The sequence below is a fragment of the Eimeria acervulina genome, genomic scaffold (genome assembly GCF_000499425.1).
Source record: "Eimeria acervulina Houghton genomic scaffold, Eah_scaff1, whole genome shotgun sequence".
Classification (NCBI taxonomy): Eukaryota; Apicomplexa; class Conoidasida; order Eucoccidiorida; family Eimeriidae; genus Eimeria; species Eimeria acervulina.
Genome location: NW_013550436.1, coordinates 44,972 through 65,777, shown reverse-complemented (window position 1 = coordinate 65,777; position 20,806 = coordinate 44,972). Strand labels below are relative to the sequence as shown.

The following is a 20,806-nucleotide window of genomic DNA, read 5'->3' as shown; positions in this document are numbered from 1 at the left end:
AATGTGATTCAATTGCCTACAGTGTTCGTGCATGCATATATAGCTTGCTTGGCCACGCTTGTGCCTGGGTTTTCCGTGCAGTAGGATTTGCTGCAAGCAATGCTGCAACCCATGAGAGCACAGCCCCTTTACGCACCAGCCCTGGGGCCTTCGGCTGCTGTGCCTGGGAACCCTGAAGGCAGGAGTGGAGATCAGCCGCTTTCCGGAAACTCGTATTCCAAGTCTTTGGACACTTGCAGCTCACGACAGTCACCTTCTGTGACCGCAGAATCTTGTTACACTTGGTAGCACCCCATGGCTCATTGAGGAAAGTGCAAGTTGTGAACCGCACCCTCCACGGCAATGTGGCCTCGTGGAGAGCACCTATAACTCGTGAAGGCGCGCATTGCCAAAAGAGAAAACTTCTAGGTATTCTCCGAGAAATCTTTATCGAAGATTCAGCGCTTCCTTCCTCTTGATGTGGAGGTTGATTAGGATCTGGCTTCCAGGTGGGAGGAAACCAACGGCAGGGCGGCTTGTTTCACTGGAACGAGGGCAGTACATCCAACTAAGAGTGTTCTAACTGCGAAACCATACCATGAGAAATACATCCGCCTTTCCCTACCACCCATGCATGACAGGCATCATGCTGTGACGGCAGTTAGGGACTTCTTTGGAGTTGCGCTTTTCTCATAAGAAGGAACCCGAAAAACTACACTTGCCAACAAAGTCTTTTTTCAAGGGAAAGCGGAGCAACGGTGGCAATGCCCAGACGCAGATTCCACTTTCTTCGGGGGACATCGACAGAATGGAACATAGAACGCGAACAAAGAATAAGCCGCCAGAAGCCTCATCGAGATTTTCGCCTGTACTCGAGCTTCTTGACTTCGACAAACGCTTTGTCCTAACGACCTACTCCAGTTTCAGATTTGTTTGGGAGGATGCTCTTTGGCAACCCAACGGCATGAAACGCGCAAAATTACCGTCTGCTACTTATACAACTTCAGCGAGAGGTAGCAAAAGTGTTCGGTACGCAAGAAGGAGCCCTCTGCAGGTGCGTAGGGAGTGAAGCGGTGTCGACACCAGCTTTATGCACGAACTTGCTGTGGCAGGCCACGGTGAGGTCAACACAGCAATTGAACTGGTGGCTAGGGCCTCTTGGTGTCCACAGCCAAATAATACCTCCTCACCCGTCCACAATGACAGCAGCAATAGCTGCAGAACACCTCCAAAAGCGGCACTCTTGCAGGATCTTTTGGTTCCCTAGTGAATCTGGCGGATATATCAGTAGATTTCTTACTTTCTTGCCTATGAGTTGGAGGGTGTGAGGGTAGCGGGTTTGTCAAGGATGGATTTAGCAAATATGTCCTTTTCATTGCCATGATCGAGTTCAGTTGCAGCAGAGCGAGTGGCCTGATTAATTTCTTTGAAATCTCCAGGGTTTCCGGAAAAGCTGTATTGCTTCTGACACCAATTCATAAAGCCTCTCAGTGCCAACTGAATTGTTACTAGAGCGAAGCACAAGGAGGAAGACGCTCAAACTGAACTTATCAGCCACATGCTTTTGCAGCAGTTGAGAGTCTGAGCGCAGTCATATCACCACAATGGCGTGATTTCCTCCCCTTTCTGGAGTGGGCGTATAATAGAAGGGTGCACTATTCTATCAGCTGCATTTTTAGCATCACGAGTCTTCACCAAAACACTGTTGAGTAGCCCGACATTAGATATGGCTGCTAAAAGCCAGACACGTGTGCATGCAGCTTCTGAGTTTCGACCCAGCTTGAGATGCAGCGGGAACGCATGAAGAACGCGAGGGGGAGCTAGTCAAGAAATTCAGGAAAAACGGCGTTCAGCAGCCACTTTAGACTCAGGCAGGGTAGGTTTAGTGATTTCGTACCCTTTTCGAGAACCGCAGGAGAGCAAGCAGCCAAAGAAGTAAACCATTGCCATACGTTGGGTAGCGCTCTTTGCTGCTCGTTTTCGGTTTATCACATTGGCTGACACCGTTGACACACCCAAAGGTGGATATGCTGATATGCTACCATACCATTGATGCCTAAAACAGTCAGTGATTCAACGAAATTCCCCCGAACTCTCCTCGCACTACGGAAGACGTCGTTGCTCGAGGGAACAGTCGGAGGTGACGGGCGCACGTGTAAGGATCCTTAAAGGCCACAGAAAACGAGAAATAGCTTGGAGGCCAACAACCCGAATGGTTTCTGACGATCCCTTGTGCGAGGCGATTCTACAAGAGCATCTAAGCGCTTTGCTTGGCTCAGACGCGGCGACTACAAACGAGGGCGCGCACGGCACGGAGCAGAGTTGAGCTGCGCACAATTCTATGTGGACAGTTCTGTCTCCTCTGTAGAGGGGCGCACAGCCTTCTACATATATGATCTCCGGCGTAGCGTACTTCTCCTTTTTGATATACTCCCCTTCCTGTGCCGACGGCGGGCACGGCGACGCTACAGACAACAATTCGTTTTCTCCACATTTTTGGGCTGAGCCGCACACCGTGGTGCTTAGCAGAGATCCGCAACTCATACAAGCTGTGCGCTAGAGTTGGAGCTTTCATACTACTGCGTAGTCTGCACTACGTGATGGGCTCTGAAGAAAAGGGCACTGCAAGAGGGTGTCGCAATGAGGTATGCCCGCCCCGGGTTGCCGCAACGTCATGCGCTCAACAAAAACAATAGCAACAGCAGCAGCGATCTGCGCTAGCGGACGCAGCAGCACGGGAGCGGCAGAAGGCGGATGAAGAAAGGCCTAGGCTAGAGTGGGTTGGCTTTTGCCTTTCGTCCTATTGTGGTTTTTATCCGTGGCCATTCAGCTTGCAACTGTTGCCCTTCCTCGTCCCTTAGATGCACCTTGTCGGAACTTAGGTAGGAAGAACTCATCGTTACTCCTTGTAAATTACGTCCCTGTGTAGAGGACACAGCTGCTCTGCTTCAGTGGGCTTTCCGCGCGTCCGAGTTGCGTCTGCTGCTTTGAGCTACAGAAGTGTTCTCAGCTCGCTCTCTCTTTTTTCTTCGCTTTTGTCGTCATTATGCCTTTTCGAAGAGGCTATTGGCTGGATATTCAACTGGGTAGCTTTTTCGATCCCTTTCCCAGCCAGAGCAGATAAGCGAGCGGAATTCGTAGGCTTAAGAACAGCAGCTACAGCAGGAACGGGACCAGCAGGGGCAGGATCAGTAGTTGAAATGGAAGGAAGTACTGGTTCCTCTGCTCAGGAGTAATGGAGAGGCGTGTCGCGGCAGCAACTGCACAGCAAGCACTATAGTTGCTGCAGAAGGGCCTGGCGTTGCCTGGCGATGGGCTGCGGAGGCGTATGGAGCATTTACCTGGGATGGATATCAGGGAGGAACTGCTGCACTCAGTAACACCTGCAGGCACATGCTCCGCCGGCTTCTACTTTTCTCGGCTCCCCACGATGAGATTTGCTGCAACACACGCAAAATGGCTGTCGCTGCGCAAAGCGGTGGGGCCCTCCAGGCGCAGCAAAAGGAAGAAAACACACACAGCACTGACGCAAACAGCGGGACCCTAGAACAAACAGAGACAGCAGCAGTGCCAGACAATGCAGGGTATATTACTCAAAACAGACTCATGGCAGGTCCACGGACTCATCTGCCGCGCTTGCCGATCCTGACTTCGTTGTGGGGTTGCTTTTACCCCAAAGGGGTGTTCATGTTGACAGCGGAGTGGCATACGCAGCGACTTAAGATCTGCATCCCTCTCATTTAGAGATTAACAGCACCAGAAAGTGTTTCCCAAGCAGCTGGGACTCCAACGCAAAAGCTGTGCACCAACAAGGGACGCAGCAGCAAGCGATGCAGCAGCAAGAGATGCAGAGAAAAACGGCACAAAATCAAAAACACCCAGCAGCAAGATAGGCAACAACAAGGGACGCAGCCGTAAGGAGATGTAGCAGGAGCAACCGATGGCGGCGCGAAGCAACACAAACCCAAGCAGCAGCAAGTAGATGCAGCAGGGCTCATCCTTGGAGTCCACCCGCCTTATGCTGCTCTACTAGGTATACAAAGGCGTGTGCTGCTTGGCCCAAAGCGGGGGCAATGTAGCGTGCTATTTCTGAAGTACAGCATTTCTGCTTGCGTGTACGCTGCCTTCTGGGTGACAAGCAAGTGCAAACCAACTATCTGCAGTGTCCTTGCATGCGCAAAGCCGGTTTATCTGTACAAACATGAGGGTTATCTTGCAACGGTTGCAGGAATGTGCGTTGCAAATCACAACAGGCCGCTTTCACACCCCAGCTCCAGGCCCTTGGGCCGCTGTGCCCAGGACGCCTCGAGACTGGGAACGGGTGCCTTTTGTTTCTGGAAACGCCTACACCAAGTAATTTGAAACTTCTGCACCTCGTGACATCTCTCTGATAGGATCGACGACCCTCCCAAAGAAGAGCACGCTACAGTCGAGGCCTGTCGTTACAGACAGCGTCCTACGGGAGCAGCAGTGGCCGCAACGTCTTTACAGCTGCACCCAGTTCAACATCCAGAAGTGCGAAATAGACCTAAACTATCGAACAAAAGTTGTCCCTGGACGCCTCAGTCTGGCGGACGCGAATTCGTCGCGCACACGGGCGGCCCTAGCCTTCGATGACAATCTCTAACTGTCGTACAGAACATAGTCAAACGATTATGATGATGGTGACAGCGTACCTTGCTGTGAGGAGGCTTCTGGAGCCTCCTAACAGCAAGGTATCTAGGTGAGAAGGGAAGAGAAAAAAGCAACAGCAGGAAAGCCAGCCCTGTAGTGGGCAGGCACTACAATGGACCTCAAATGGGCCCTCTACAGGTCTGCCTTGCCGGAGGGTACAAATGCTATAATATTAGATAAATCAAACCAATTTACAGATACTAAGATTATGAGGCTACGAGTGCTCGGCAGCAATCCAGGGTTCGGGGCTGGTAGTGAGGCTGGCACTGCCGCCTAGGCGCTGGCGCACTATGGGTCAAATTTGTTGTTCTTCGGTTTTTCCCTTTTAAGAAAATAGGACTCGAATATGCTGTACAGAATGTTACTTGACAACTTAGGATGATTTAGGGAATATTCGTTGGGAATAGTGCGTGGATGTAGAGTGCTCCCGTAGTAAGTGGACGTGGGACTTAACGTAGTTGCAGCAGAGTACGCGCTGTTCACGAGTCCAGTGCGCGGGCAGAGGAGTCAATAACGGAGAGGTAGGGAGGAATTTGGCAGGAATTGGGGAAAACTAACGTCCAATGCATCAAAATAAGCCTGGAACTTCAACAGGAAACGCATACGGCACTGCGGGAACGGAAATAATACTGTAGACGCAGAAAAAAAACGTTCCCGAGCAGGTGACAGTGGTTGGGGCTGGATGAGACTGAAATGGAAACGCACGCCGAAAGAAGGACTAGTTCTGTTTATCACAAGAACTCCCGGCTCTCGCATCTAGTGGCTTTTGTCTTCTTGTTTTTCTGTACGGTTAGATATCCGACTGAACTGGGTACTGCACCTAATGCTGAGCCGGTACTCGTGATCTATATCAGCTGCTTCAAGTTACGACGCGGCATCCAGTCACATTCGACACAACAGGAGTTGACACTGCTTCATTCCAGCATCCTAAGACGAATTAACTAACGTAGATGCATTGTCTCCTTCCGTAGGGGTCGTACTGAGGAGCTGTTGTCCGCAACTGGCTGCAGTTCCGTTGTAGACGGCATTCCTCCACCTATATTGAAAGCGATGCTGCAGTCTCTGTGGAAAAGCATTTCATCATGGGGGGATCTACCAACAAACTTCCCTTATACCCTCGGATCCGCCATACCTTATGGATTTGAGCTACCTGGCGGATTCGTTCAATTTTCTGCGACCAGCACAAAGCAACAGACCAGCGCAGCTGCGGAAGCAACTGGTCGCCAGCATCCCATTCTGGATGCATTGCTTAATCCAGGCAACGCATCTCAGGTGTCTGTCTTTGCACTGAAACGTGCCAAACAGCAGTCACCACCGTTCAAAGGCAACGGCGCAGTGTCCCAGCACACTTTTGATCAGGCGAAAAACCACTTCGCAAAATGCAAGACACTTCTCCATCCTAACCTCCTGAAGGTACTTGCCACCTATGAAACCAGCAATGCGCTTTACATTGTTACCGAATGCTGTTTTTCCCTGGTACACGTTGTGCACCTAAGCCGACAGCAACAGCAGCAGCAAGACTTGGCTGCTAAGCGGCCCCCCTCGCTGCCACAGCAGCAGAAATGCGGTCCTCCCACAGCACCAATTAATGAAATGTCAGATTTCACTCGTAAAGCGGAGGCTGCAGCAGTTGCTGCCGCTGAAGTGGCCGCCAACACCTGTTGGAACTTTCTCGAGTTGGCGGAGAGCATCTCCTTTCTCCACGACCAGTGCAAACTGGTCCACGGCGAGGTTTCGCCCTTTTCCATATTCGTCACTCCGCATGGTGAGGAATGTGCAATCATGAAAATAAATGAGGGTCAGCAAAGCAGGGGGCTAGAGTATTTCAGCGACAGAAACCCACAGGGCGAGGCACCACCGTTAGATCACCACTGTGCGCGTAGCATCGAGAGAAGCACTCGCTTGAGATCTACGCAAGAAGCATAAGGACAATTGCCCCCTTGGTGGCCCAGTACTGCATTTCATCTGCAGGAAAATGGAAATTGAGCTCCTTTGTTTTGACGCGCGCTTTGGAGGATGTGCAGTGGCCGGGGTTCTACTCGTTACTGCTGTCAAGTGCAAGCGCAGTCCAGGGATGGGAACCACCAAGGCCCGCTGCAGGATCTCCACCAGACTATCTTGACAGGTTAGAACTGCACCTTGCGTGATGTGGGCATTTAGTGCAAAAGGGCATCTGCTACAAAACTCGGTGGTAGTGTGATCATGCAAACGGGGTGTCTCTTTTCAGATGGGGGCTTTGCTCCGTGTTTGCCTGGTGGCATGAGTGTCTTCGGGACCCTTATAGCTCCGGCCGGCCTCTACGGTCTAAGCGAAGTGATGCTATTTCCTGTGGTCTCTCAATTGGTCTTAGCGATGCAACGTTCCACAAGGCCATGAGCCAGTTGGCCCTTCCCTTGCAGCGATTGATGCGGAAGATTTTGGATTCGAGCGGAAGTGCTGCTCCGCTATCCAAGTTGATTGATGGAGGCGATCCATGCTTTACAGGCACGCTTTCTATGCTGTTCTCTCCGCAAACCTATGCAGATAGACCGGTTGCACGAGTGTAGTTTTTCGATTGACATCTGTGAGAAGCACACCCGGAAACTTTATGCTACTTTGCGTAGTGTTTCTCACATAATATCAGCACTTTGAGCTCCTTTGTCAGGCAGAAAGAGAAATATTGAGCATCCGTACGCATATCTTCTAGTGAACTTTATTTTGGCCCGACGTAAAGCACGCTGCGGCACTTTCTGTTTGTGTTGATGGGCACCGAACAGCCTTGAAGACGGCATAATAGTTTGGATGCCTGAATTATCTGTGGCAGGGGATGTCTGCTGCCAATTTTTGGCATTTATGCGAGCTTTTCCTGTCAAGAGTCATGTGGACAAGGAGAAATTTTTTGAGCAGCAACTTCCATCAGCCCTCCAGCAACAACAGATACCGTATGGCATGGCTATGCACTTACTACTTCCTGAGTTGGCGTTATTGCTCATGAACATCAGCGCTTCGGCGTATCACTGTAACATCCTCAAGTGCATCATGTCCATTGTAACGCCTTTGTCTACTCCGTCAGGAAGCCTGGTAAACCGCAGCAGTTGCTCAAGAGAGGAGGCGGCGGTGCCGTTACAACTGTTCTCGGAAGTGCTGACCCATGCTTTTGATAGCTCGGATAGGGCCATCCGGTAAGCGTGATTTTTCCTCTAGTATTTCAGGCGTCGACCTCCCCGATTTACTGCTTGCAGACCTTTGTACGTCTGGCGCTGCTCAGATTCGCCTTGCTTTCCCAGCTACCTGCAGTGCACAGTTTGCTACCTGACGAGTTTTTTGCTCGCACATGGTCGCCATTGACTCTCGGTCTCGAGGACTCCGCGCCTCCTATTAGGGCCTTCACCTCACGCATTCTGTCACTTTATGTTTCGCGTTTGCCGCGCGATGCGCCGCAGGTGAGTGTGGTCCTGGGAGCGGACAAACTCCGCAGGAGCCGCACGGCAGTATAAAAGTTGTTTTGCAAACTAGTGGCGTAGGGGACCAGAAAAAAGGATGACGGCGTAGCCGAGGTGTTTACCCGGTTTGCGTCCGTATACTTTATAGTCGTCAGAGAGCGCTCTATGGCATTGATGTTGTGCGAACGTTTGCTTCTTCTGTGTTCCTTGGCGCTGTAGACCTCTACTGCCTTTGCTCTGCTCGAGCAAAGGATGCGAGACGCTGCAAGTGTGGTTCGCCTTGAGGCTGTCGTCGCTGCGGCTGCGGCGGCAATGAGCATTAGGGAGAGTGCTACGCGTGGGTGTCCGCCGTTGTTAGTGGACATCCTGTCAGCATCCCTTCGAGATCCAGAAGAAAGTATCCGACTTGCTGGGTTGGAGGTAAAGCCTTTGCTGCGTTATTCAGTGCCGCCCGGCCTGCACTCCTTCTAATTATCGTGGGACTGAATATGTGGGCAGGCGTATTCCTGTTCTGTACACGTGCGGAATTCATTTGCGTTTCGAATCACCTCATGTCTTCCTGTGCGTCATGCAGGCGAGTGTCTATTGTGCGGATTCGCTGCCATTGCCAGGCGTGGTGACTTTGCTTACTGCCGCCTCATCTTGCTTTCTGTCTCCGTCAGCTGCAGTTGTCTCCTCGACCCCAGCATGCATCCATGCCCTAACAGTTGCAGCTAAAGCGAGAGCCGAAGAGCAAACACATCCAGTACTCCACAGAACAGAAGCAGGTGAACATCGGCCACATTTCTTACACTGAGCCTAGTCTGTTTTACGGTTGTGCACCCGATTTTGCTCACACGCCGATGACCTCTTGTGAGGCTGCGAGAGCTTGCTGATTTTGCAGGAGATCAGTCAAATCAACTGGACAAAGGCAAATGCAAGCCATCAGATGGGTGGCTGGCAACAATGAAGAGCCTGGGACTAACCATAGGTGGGTGCCGAAGCTGGTCGAGCCTAGCAGCACAAGGCATATCCCGGCGGACAGCAAGGGAGCTACTTTTTAATGAATTGACAGCGTGGGCTTTGGTTTGCATGGCCTACTTCGCAGGATTCAGCAAACAACAGCCCGATTCGGCAGAACTTCTCACGCATGGAAGCAGGAGGGGCAGCAGCCATATTGCATCTTTGGGAACGATTGGAGAGACTTCATCCACTGGAGTTGGCGGGCCTTCTCATCCTGCACAGCCTCCTCAGCCACCTCCAGCTCCTACTTCCAGTTCGCCCCGTAGCCGGTCAACTGACGACTTTAAAGATGCACGTGAACCCATAAATTCGTGGGGTGCGCAACGTGTCACGCCATTTACCGTGTATCGCATGAAGTTCATCTCGTGTTCAAGATTACTTCCATGATGTTTGTCCTGCCTGTAGTAGTCATTGCTCTAAGTCTATCCACTCATTTGAATTCTGCGAGCGGATGCCAGTTAGAGGTAGCTAGGGTTTAGCATAAGGGAGGACGAAAAACAGAATGAGAATTTGTCTTTCAGGTGACGACATGGAGATTCCAGCGGACGCGTGGGAAACACTCCCAGGCTTTGAAACACAGAAGCATTCGTCAAGCCCTACTTCTGGGAGCGGCGCTGGTTGGGCCACTGTGCCGCCACGGGAGGGTATTTTGAACAATTTTGGGGGCCACCTGGTACAGGATAGCACTGCAGAGGGCGAATCTCCGCGGCGTTGTACTGATGTTCAAGGTTCCGTCGTTAGGAGAGGCTCCAGTGGCAGTGTGCGCATCCAGACAGCAGGGCCGGCACCGCTAATGGCTGCCATTGGAGGAGGAGGCGGGACAAGATCGAGAGCAAAGAGGGGGCATTGCGTCCCAGACTCTGCATCGAACGTGGAGGCCTCCCTCTCAACAGATGACTTTTTCGCCTCTGTTGAGAGAGAGGCAGCACAGCGGAACCTGTAGCAGTGGTTTCGAAGGCTTCGAGGGCTATTCGCAGTGCAAAGGCAATTTGCCGGTACCGTGCCTCTGTACCACTGTTCTATTCGCAGTGATCCACACTGTTCACAACTGCTGCTCTTTGAAGGCCAAGTCGGCGGAACACCCACTCTAATAAGCGAATCCGGCCCCCAATAGGGAATCTGAGTAATTTTGAAGCTCTGTGGAGGCCTAGCATATGCCCAGCGCATTTTCTAGGAATCGAAAGATTCTGTATCGATTTTTTCTGTGTGAAGGACGGCCAGTCCGAGACACACCTGCGCTAAAGAACGAATCTTTTGGAAACGTGCGCTTGCTGTAGTTGCTCAGTTTGAATCCTCTGTTGCAGGTAGGGGAGTATTTCAATATTTACTGCCTTCAGCGCAGTGAGAGCTTGCCTCGCTGGCTTGTGCTGAGGAACGCATCTTTTTCCGACCGTAGATGGTTGCGAAAGAAACATCAGACAATTTTGCGTCACTTCATGGGTGTAGAAACGGTATTTGGCGTACTCACAGTGGTATCTTCTGAAGCTCGTCAACCTAGCGTTCCTCTTGTATCTGACCACGAGGCATCGGGGACCAAAAGGAAGCTGAGCGGGGGCACCGGCTAAATTTTGCATTTGCGTTGAGCATAGATGGTATGAAAGCAAGTTGTGGTTTGTCACAGGTCGCCCCCAGTCTCCAGTTGTCGGGTTTTTCAGGTTACCCGGTCGACGCCGAAAGGGCAGTGGAACTTCGATTCTATTGTGCGACTAGGCCCAAACCCTAGCCTGGACCAACACCCTGCTCCAGTCGACTTCCTAGCAATAATTAGTTGCTGCTTAGAGTGAGGCCGTTGCGAAGCATGAGGCTGTGGAGGCGCTGTAGCATTCACTGCGCGTCAACGCTCTACACCCTGCTCGGCTTCGACCTTGTTAACCGTTATACCAGGTAATAAAGTAGTGGGGGCAAGCTCTGGTTACCAGCAACTGCACTCCAACTATTGTATATACGTGGTAAGAGCAGAACCTAACTGTACCTCGCGCATGGCCTCGTTGTGCTCACTGTCTGTAGCTTCAAATCCTACTGTCCAAGTGGACTCAGATGCGTCGGCTGCTTCCTTCCGGAACAAGCAACTCGCATTTCCTCTCAAAAAGTCTCAGGGATCGGTAGCATCCTAGGTACGCCTAGTAGACGTTGATCGCTCTTGATATAGCAAAGGCTCGTACGACGATTCGCAAAACAGTTAAGTTCCCATGGCTTCAAGAACCACAATCATTTGGTTGCGCTTGTGAGATGTTGCACGAAGCGACACTTGACCTAATTTGCTGAGCTGAGTAACTGCGCATGCGCCGTTGCACTTTCTAGCCTTCCGACTGCTCTTCACGGCTTTCGAAGAAGCACACTTTGTCGGGTTGCAGCACGATGCATCGCTAGGGACGGTAACGCCGCCAGACTCACTAAAACCAGCGGACACTCCCGTGCCACTGTGCAAATGGCTTAGAAGTAAACTACCCTTAATTAATGCCCCTTTCCGCCGACGGCCGGGTGCGTAGCTGAGTCGTACTCCTCCCTTGCTTTCTATGCACCACCACTAAGAGACAATTGACCTGTAGAAGCCTTGGGCGGTGTCGCCATTACCAGGTGTATCGGCGCCATTGCCACAGCCGGTGCAGAGCAAATGTCTCAAATTCGTTGGAACTCCCAAGAAGGGTTACAGCAAGCATATCTGTCCCTCAACGCAACTGCCTGGCCGGGAAACAGTTATATGGGATTGCGATTCAGCTCGGCGTCTTGCTGGGAAGCAGAAACGCGCTACGCAGAACATTTATATGCACTCCGGCTCAAGCACATTGCTGCGAAGAAAGTTCTTGTTTACCCAGATTTCTTGTTATCCAGTAAACAGGCGACGGGTAGGCGGCATCAGTTCCTGATGCTGCTGTCACTTGCAGGCGTGACAGCACTTCTTCGAACGGAATAGATCTCAGCCCCTGCAGTCACTAATGGAGTCCACGACCAGGAAGCGAAGCTTCAGAGAGCCTAGAGCAACAGACTGGCCTGGCGTCCTACCTGCAACGGTGCCCAAAAGGACCACAAAGCCAGAGATGTTGGTTTGGATGATTGCAGGCGTATCAGCAGAGTGTCCTCCACTTAAATTGCTTTCGAAAGTCTGCATGCAAGTGCCTGACCTGCCCGATGCTTCTCTACTCACCTTTGTCCAGCGCTACGATTTCTTCCGTGTTGTTCTTCCTGGATTGCAATTTACTACTCGTAAAGTGCAAAAGCTTCACGAGCAACTGCCGCTTAAGGGCAGGTAGCACAAACTCGTAAGGCACTTGACTCAACGCACACGCACTAAACTCAACCCCCATCACTGGAAGTGTGGAAATATGGAAGCGGCGCCGAGGTGCAGAATAATGGCTAGCTGCGTGCTCATTTACTGATTATGCATCAGCGTGCTTATCACGTACTATTATGCATGCGTACTCGCCCCCTTCCCTCACATTTGGAGGAAGGTGCTCAGAATGTCTCGTTAGCTGCGCTTCGTCAACTCAACTTCTGGGCCAAAGCATTTAGGGGGATTTTTACCTTCCACCCAGCCGAGAGTCTTCTGAGGTCTGCTACTGAAATGCCAGTTGCTGGTAAGGTGAGCAGGAGGCAGCTTGCCCCAGGCAGCAGGACCTCGAGCAGCAACGCTTGCTGCAAGGCAACACCCCAGCCCCATTTTGATGCATGCAACAACACAGTAGACAATTCTTTCGCACATATTTGGCCGCCAGGAGCAAGCCTCCACCGAGAAGAAGTACGCGTACCTACTTTGAACAGGCAATGCTACATTGACTGAGGGCGAAGGCTCTCGTTACAGCCCAGACCAGTGATGAACAGCTTGGCGACATTCGGAGGCATAGAGATGACAAAAAAGGGAATGAGAAGGAAAGGCAGTACTGGCCCCTTGAAACCCAGAAGCTGTCTACACGCGAAAGAGCTACTATCGTGCGCCGTGCCCCCCAGTGCTGGAAGTCACGCACTACCGACGCTCTAATGAGGCGGAAACAAAGTGGAGGGTACATTAATGAATGTAAGCAGCGCATTAGTGTATCTAGACAAATACGCCTTCCTCGTAGGCATATAGAGATCAGGGCTCAACGGGTTGTGCCACCAGTTCAGCGCTAGAGCTGAAGATTGTGTTTTAACACACATTGCAGGAGCCCCAAGATCACTCCAGCACGATTCTGCCGCAATTTCAATTCCTTTTTATACGAACACTATTTCACGGCGAATACCTTTATGAAGGACACGGCCGGTAACTGCTGCTGCAGGTACCTCTGGAGTGTCATTGCTGACAAGGAAGAAGGCTGCAAGGCCTGACTCCTAGAAAATGAACATCTACTAGCAAACTTGGAACTTTCGGCGTGTATTCTGGAATTTTGTACTCATCCTGAGATGTTGTGTACCGTTGTGTCTGGGTTAGTCGGCGGTGCTTGAGGGCCCCACATGGCCTTGAGGCGCCCCTTTCGAGACAAGCGGCATGTTACGGTGGCACTCCCCCCCGCCTGATTGCAGAGCAAATGAAATGTTTTAGGGGCATTTGAGTTCTTGTGTTTTGAAGTGTTTGTGGAACAGCCAAAGTGCCCGGGTGACCGACGTCTTGCCTAGAGATACTCTTACCTCCTTCTATTAAGGGGGAGCTCCACGTCCACAGTTTTCCTGACACTGAGTTTCCCAATGCACTTTCTCAAAATCGAAAGCACACAGGAACGGTAGGGAGCATTGTGAGGCGCACAGGACGTTCTGCAGCTGACTCTTTTGATCCCCATACATGGACGCGCCCCGTACCTTCCAAGTGGTACCACGGAAAAGTGCGCTCCAGTACTTGTATCTCTACAGGACCCACCAGAGCTGTTTAGCTGGCCTTCTATGCGGGCTTCTGTGGTTGCTGGTGGTATTGTGCACCCTCAGAAACCCGCGGGAGAGCAATTCCGCTCACATGAGCAACAGGGCAAATGCGCTTTTGCGAAGATGCGCTTAGCGTGGGGGCTCTTTGCTGCCTTCGTCTGTCTAGGATCCACAGACGGATCATGCATGCGGACCCAAGTAGGCTAGATCCTGCAGCTTGTCACGCGTAAATATTTTCGTCGCCGCAAGCCCTGCTAGAACCTTCGACACCATGGTACTGTCTCATCTGTGCATTTATGCATAGGTTATTTTGAAGCCCAGTTCCTTGGCCCAGCTGCCGAAGTGCGAGGTGTGCTGAAGGGCTAGCACGTCCCCACCCCCGATGCCCTTTTTTCTTCCCAGCGTTAACATCTTCATTGAAGTGGGTGGCTCCGTTCATGCGGCAAGGTATCTCGTACGGACGCAGTGCCCGCTGTTGTGGCTGCAGGCGCTGCAAAGCCTGAGTCGTCATGTGCACGGAGAAGCTAGTAAGAAGGCCTTAGGTCTTCTGCGAAGTATTTTTCCGACTGGAAGGGCGCCGGAGAAAGATGGGGATACGCCAAGGGCAGCTCCCTTCGTGATAACCATTGGCCGTCCTCTCAAGCGCCCGGCCGTAAGAGATCTGCTAGGCTGTGATGCGAGCTCTTTGGACATGGAGCAGTGCGGCAGCCTTTCAGTGGATGCAGCTGAAAACAAAGGGACTACGAAGCTGCTACAAGGGACATCGGAGCAATCCTGGCTCCAACTGTGCACCGCAACAAGTGTGTTGTATACGTTTATTGCGCTTCTCGGAAACTTCAATTCTGTAGGAACAATTCAAGCATCTGCTGGCAGCAACCATAGTTGTCATTGAGTACGCACTTGTTTTCCTTAACGACGCCCGTTTGTGTCCTGTTCCCAGATGTTGGGCTGGAAAAGCTTCATTCGGGCGCCGTACTGCTGACTCTCGAATTACCATCTGCCGTTCATGACCAAGCAAACGACACGGTATTGGAAGCAAAGCAAGACACCGCATCAGCACGTTATACCCAGGACATGCTTGCCTCAGAAAAACGATCGGCTGAAAGTCCCGTGACAGACTTTCGTATAAGTGCAACCAGGGGTACAGCCCGTGATTCCGCTGAGGCCTTAGGATACCTTTCGGGGGGCAGATGCTCTTTGACCGAAGCGGCTATGATTCAAAGTGTCGCACTGACGCTTGTCGAGGCAGCCGACGTTCTGGTTATACCTCTTCTTGATGAGGGGGTTGTTTCCACATCGCAGTCACATAACTCTCGGGCAGGTCACGAATTTGGAGAGCTCCTCTGCATGGGGAGTACTTCCGGCAGAAAAGAGGGGAGTCCACCAATAACACTGGCCACGAGTCAGACCACAGACAAATCACTTCGGACGGAGCCCAAGCCTGTGAATGCTCAGGTTCGCCTCCCAGACGATGTTTTACAGCTATTACAGGCAATGCGGCAGCTGATTAACGAGGAGATTCTAGACAAGGGAGCCAACAGGAGCACAAGACAATCCCGCATTTACCCAACCACATCCGCCGGGCCATTATCCCGACATCGCCGACTGCCGCTCGTCATCATCGCCCTCGAGGTAATTCCCAAAAGTGGTCAATTCGAGTTGCACCCGCATTCAGGTTAATTGTCTCAATGTTTTGGTAGCATCTCGCGGTAAATTATTGGGGAAGCAGTCATTTGCTTAGCATGCCCAGCTCAAGAACTCAAGCCACTACTTATCCATAGGTGTAGCATTTATGGTTAACCTATAATTTCGCGTGCGAGCCCATTCAAAGACGTTTTCTGACTCTCCAGAAACAGTGAAACGGCACACGACTGGCTGAACGTGACGCTGCAGGGTCCGGTGACTAGCGCAAAGCTGGAAGCCCTTGGTGCGAAAGTTCGCACCCAACTTGGCAACGCTGAAGGCAAGCGTGTCCCATTCGAAGTAGTTACTGTGAAGGCGAGGCTTGGGACATAAGAGCGCCGCGGCTTATGTGGACTATTTTGTCTGAGAAGGGTGCGATGTCCTTGCCGCAGCTCGGGTAGCTGTGATCAACATGCAACCACCTGAAGGACGGAATGATGGTCGGGATAAAATGGGTCGTCTGGTACAAGGGATTGAGCCCCGAAATACATCAGTAAAGCAGATTGCCGGTACAGACCAAATGCATTGCTTCGGAACAAAACAGCAGCGGCAAATGCACACTATCCACTGTCTGAGGTTGCAGACTACCGGCTTCGGGAACCGACAGCACAGGGAATAATATGCGCGCGTCTTGCAAACGTAAATTGTGTGTGATTTGTGGTGTTGTTCTGGGAATTTATCTCCTCTACAGACGCCTTGGCGGATTTGCTTACCAGGCAGCATGCTTCTGGCCCTCCCAACACATTTGAGTTTGCTGCGCATGCGCTCTCCTCTAACGTGTGCACGGCGGCGTTTAGGCAGTCCTTAGCAGAAGCGCTGGTGCGGCTTCTCATTAGCTCGACAGCTCTTGATTAACAGGCCAGCAAGCGATGCACAGCAGTAGCACATGGAAAATCGTGGCTGTAGAATGTTGGTAGCAAAGGTTGTGTTTTGCAGTGTCCGTGTTTCTCGTTACTCAGAAGGGTCTCCGCCAGCTCCAACAACCGAATCCTCTGAAAACTTCCGGACAGTCATTTGGTTCAATAGCCCAAGTGATCCTTTTCAAGGCACTCACCCTTTACGACTACCAAACTCGGAGGTATCAGGTGTGCAACGACCCCACTCCAATGTACTTTTAAAAAAAAATAGGGATGCAGTGGAGAATGGTTGGAATGGTAGACCAGCTGCACAAGGTATTTGTGGTTATTTCAGCTCTCCCTGCACCGTAGAGCACTGCGCGAGGAACTGAAACGGTCTGTCGAGAAGGAAATTCGTACCATTTTCCTCAGGTGGGGTTTTTGTCATTCAGTTTGACGGCCAGGGAAGGAATAGCAGGTGGCTGCTTGCAACCACTTTGTGGTGTATGCATGATTAGAGACGATAGTGGCATCTACGGATGCACTGCTTACCTGGTGCGCTGCAGGGAAGCCCTACAAGTAGAAAGCAACGTCAGGCTTAGTCTCCGAGCAGAACTGGTAGCTGCACTACAGAGAGACTCTCGACGTTTTGAATCACTGGCTCCAGGAATCGTTGGGAAGGTAGGCTACACCTTTGTTTGCCAAACTGGCAATCTTTTGGGTACAAGACTTCTGCAGGTGCAGCTTTCCGAGCTCGTCTGATTTTAACTCAGAACCGATAGAAAGGTTTCCTGCGCTGTTGTTGCCTATGGTTTTCACAGGCTTTGATGACGCTGGATGAGCGATTGAGGAGACTAGTACCCGACACAGGTTGCTCTAGTGCTCACCGTTCCATAAAATCGTTGCCTTTCAGGCAAGCGATGCCTCCGGCATCAGTGGAGCAACCCGTTCTGGCGAATATGTGGGACTTGCCAGCTACAGCTGGCCGGAACAGCCAGCTGTGCCGCAGCTTGTACCATTCTCTGCTTGAAATCCGCTTTTTTCTTATTCAGAAGTCAGCCAGGGAGTTTCCCGCCATGGCTGCGGAGTTATCTGGGTCTGCCCTTGCCGGGTTGCTTCGTCAGCAGCATGTAGGTAGTATCAGGATACGTTGTGGCAATTCATGGACAAGTGGTTGGTGTTTGCAAACATTTGGGTGTTCTGCACTGTACGGAAGCCCATAAGCTACACCTGCATCAAAATGGTCGCCATCAGGGACAACGGCGGAACACCGTTGTCACAAGGAACGTTGACGATCATTTTCACACGATTGATTCGGTGGCGATAAATGAGTGATGCGTATTTTGCTGGGCGTCGTATGGTCTCCACAGGGTCGTCCGTGGCTAGGCATCTCTGTTCGACCGCTGCTATCCATAGCCAGTCTCCTCCGCTTGCGTGGAAACGGCAACCTGCAGGGCTACTCTCGCTACAGTGCAGGACCTGTTCAGTTTCTTTTCGGGTATGGCTACCATACTTCGAGCTTTGCGTCTGAGTGTGTTGGCCGGCAGAAGTGCAAATCCTATGTACGTCTTGACTGAGCGTCTTTTGTATGTGCGTTTTTCAGGTTTACAAACGATAGCGAAGGCCTGGAGAGCGGTCGACATGCCGCTTTCCGTCTACAGCCTAAAGTTCACTTTGAAGTAGAAGTAGATTGAGAAACACTAGCCTGAATTGTTGTGGCTTTTGCTTCACGAACTGCAGTGGTCCATTACCAATGTGAAAACAACTGCAAAGCTGGTTGACAGCTCACTGCATCCAGTCTGAGAAGTTGTGCGGCCAGGGTTTAAGTGTCCTTATGAGTGTAGAAAGATTCGCACTAGCTGAGATCATCTTGGCCTTGCTGCTGCTAGCAGAGAGCTCCAGACGATACTATGACTTTTTGGCGACAGCGATGACACGGAATTTCCTCGAAATCTCACCATACTGTTTTTCTAATTTATATGGAATCTCTGAACTTGTCATCATGCATTGGTTCTTTCTTATCTATGGTGTGTTCGTGACCTGGGCGCTTCCCCTGGGATCCTGCAGCCTCTCACCGTTACGGCTACCACTTGCCGGGAGGCCATAGGTTATGTCGGGAAGCACTGTCTAAAATATGGCAAGACGGAGGCGCCGAGTTATACGTTGCGGCTTCTGTGTAAGCTGTATACTGCATCATGACGATTCTGTATGGGTACATAAGAAGTAAAGTCCCCTCTTCAGCTTCATTGAGCGGTGTGGAGGGTTGCCTTTCCCACAGGAGTTAATCGCCATTCCTGGCCAAGTAGGGCCAGCGCACAAGTGAACTGATGCAGAATATTGTTTTGGTTCCAGCTGCTAGGATTATCACGACAAAGGGGCAGAAGGCCAACGCTGCTGTAGCTGCTCGCAGGCCTTACCATACAAGTTGCTAATCTTAGCGTTTCTTCTTTTACGAGCGTCAACTAATTCAACTACAGGTGTGGAGATTGAGTTGAAGAGCTCAGGATGTGATGGCCGACTTAAGTTCCAAATACAGTAAGCTTCAGTGCACAGCGACGCTCCTCACACAACCAACTGTGGAACTGAAAGTAAGATAGTGAAATGAAACACGGATGGTCAAACTTCACTTCTGAAACTGGAGATAAGGTCTCTGATTGCCTGCACGCCAGAAGACTGCTCGAGAGGTCTAGCAACGAAAGACTGTATAGTCAGTCTCCCCTAAAATATCGACTCCCCATGCACGACTACTACAATAATGACAAGAGGGAAACTAGCCTCACTGCGGGAGAATAAGGGGCAATGCCTCCACAAGTGGCGAAGTCTAGGTCCCCAGGCTGGAAAGGATCCGCCCAAACACCATGTATTTCTGTTACTCAAAAGATATATGTGCTGGAAAGCGAGAACCGTCCTTGCTCAAAATTGACTCCAACACCTCTTCCGTACACCTGCCTGCTAGGCAGGTGTACGTAAGAGCTGTTGCAACGAGCAGCTTCTTGGTGGGTCTACCTGCTGGGCGCAGATACACCCACCAAGAAGCTGCTCGTTGCCATTGCTGTGCCATTTACATCTGTAATTGCTCTCCTCCATATTTTTTATGCATGAAAATTCTGTTGCTTACTATCTATAGAGCTTCTTGTAACGTCTAGTACTCCCACTGGTACAGTTTCTCAGTGACTCCGCACCACACTGCCCGCAGGCGCATTTTAATCACATTTCCTCAGCTACGCAGAGAACACTCAAGCTGTTATGTTAGAAATGGTGCAGTTGCTAAAATATGCTTAACTGAATGTACCTGTGAACGCTTTCAGAGACGTTTCCAGATCACAAGGTCACCATTCAGCATTTGCTGCATCGTAATGCCACACGGTTCTTGCTGCGAATCATCCCTGCTGCATCGCTTGGAGTGTACTGCATTGAACCAGGACAGAAGCTTGCCTAAGGCAAATTCGGCAGTCATTTTAACAGCACAATTCGAAGTATGTGCAGCTCCCTCTGCTTTTCCCCGCCTCCCCCCGCCCTCCCCTGCCCCCCGTGTGTCTCGAGGACGAGCAACTGCTACCGACGGAAAAGCCTCATTAAGCGCTGCATTTTCACATATTATCTACGAAAACGACTGCCGAAAGCATCGAATTTCAGAGTTGTCCTAACTGAATGCTTGCACCGGGAAACTGGTGTTACAACTGTGGTCCGAAGCGGTCCACGGTGGACTCCCCGGACGTAAACAGATTGATCACTGGATTCCCAACGAGACTCGAATTGATAAGCTATCTAAAAGCTTCCAAAAGTTCAGTTGTGAACTTAAAACACCCAATTAAAACGGGGAACGCGTGCTAGCCACCTACCCTGCCTACGGGCAGCCTGCAGCCCTGTGCGCGGTCTGCTTTTGAGCTCGAGCCTCCAGGTATTGGAAGTGAAGCTTCTTCCTCCATTACTGTTTTGAGAGATTATTCCTCAAATTTCATTTTTATTATACCCAGGTATACTGTAACGTAACCACAGTATAGTCCAGTGTTATCGCACAATGGCTCGCGCTTTTTCGCTTATCGCTTTGGGCCTGCTTTTTTCCTTGCCTTCAACTCTGGCAATCAGGACAAAAGTACCAGGTTAGGCAACGACATAGGCTATTCCGTTCCTTTGAGTTTCGTTGGGGGGATGCGCTGCTTCAGGTCTCTGTGTGGAGCAGAATAAGTTACTCTACAGTGCCGTGCTTTTGGGAATCCTTTGCATTCCCACTGCTGGAGGTTTGATTGGCGGGACTCCCGCTCTGCTGCACCAGTCAAGCCTCCCGTGGGGTTCAAGGATTCTTTGAAGAGTAAACTTGTGTTGCATGCGCCAGCTTGGCTGCTGGAATCGCTAGGGGGGGGGGGGGGGGGGGGGGTG

The 20,806-nt window shown here is 51.2% G+C and overlaps 4 protein-coding genes across 4 annotated transcripts in view; all 4 read left to right on the top strand.

Moving 5' to 3' along the window:
- Positions 1 to 5,703: 5,703 nt before the first annotated feature.
- On the top strand, positions 5,704 to 7,029 carry EAH_00000120 (SCY kinase (incomplete catalytic triad), putative; the record flags this gene model as incomplete). Its single annotated transcript, XM_013397873.1, has 3 exons — positions 5,704 to 6,418; positions 6,710 to 6,778; positions 6,881 to 7,029. 3 exons carry the CDS (start codon positions 5,704 to 5,706, stop codon positions 7,027 to 7,029), a joined length of 933 nt encoding a protein of 310 aa, XP_013253327.1.
- A 456-nt stretch (positions 7,030 to 7,485) lies between these two features.
- Positions 7,486 to 10,020, top strand: EAH_00000110 (hypothetical protein; the record flags this gene model as incomplete). Its single annotated transcript, XM_013397872.1, has 7 exons — positions 7,486 to 7,814; positions 7,901 to 7,969; positions 8,224 to 8,348; positions 8,687 to 8,842; positions 8,959 to 9,045; positions 9,163 to 9,372; positions 9,599 to 10,020. The coding sequence occupies 7 exons, from the start codon at positions 7,486 to 7,488 to the stop codon at positions 10,018 to 10,020; spliced, it is 1,398 nt and encodes a 465-aa protein (XP_013253326.1).
- A 4,158-nt stretch (positions 10,021 to 14,178) lies between these two features.
- EAH_00000100 (hypothetical protein, conserved) lies at positions 14,179 to 18,120 on the top strand (the record flags this gene model as incomplete). Its single annotated transcript, XM_013397871.1, has 11 exons — positions 14,179 to 14,181; positions 14,395 to 14,707; positions 14,848 to 15,539; positions 15,801 to 15,834; positions 15,962 to 16,099; positions 16,282 to 16,409; positions 16,550 to 16,675; positions 16,782 to 16,858; positions 16,945 to 17,107; positions 17,248 to 17,522; positions 18,030 to 18,120. 11 exons carry the CDS (start codon positions 14,179 to 14,181, stop codon positions 18,118 to 18,120), a joined length of 2,040 nt encoding a protein of 679 aa, XP_013253325.1.
- A 2,327-nt stretch (positions 18,121 to 20,447) lies between these two features.
- Positions 20,448 to 20,806, top strand: part of EAH_00000090 (Microneme protein etmic-2/7h, related) — a gene marked incomplete at both ends in the record, with an annotated part of 1,642 nt that continues 1,283 nt past the window's right edge. The window contains one exon of the mRNA XM_013397870.1: positions 20,448 to 20,529. Coding sequence (XP_013253324.1) covers positions 20,448 to 20,529 — 82 coding nt within the window. The remainder of the gene's footprint in view (positions 20,530 to 20,806) is intronic.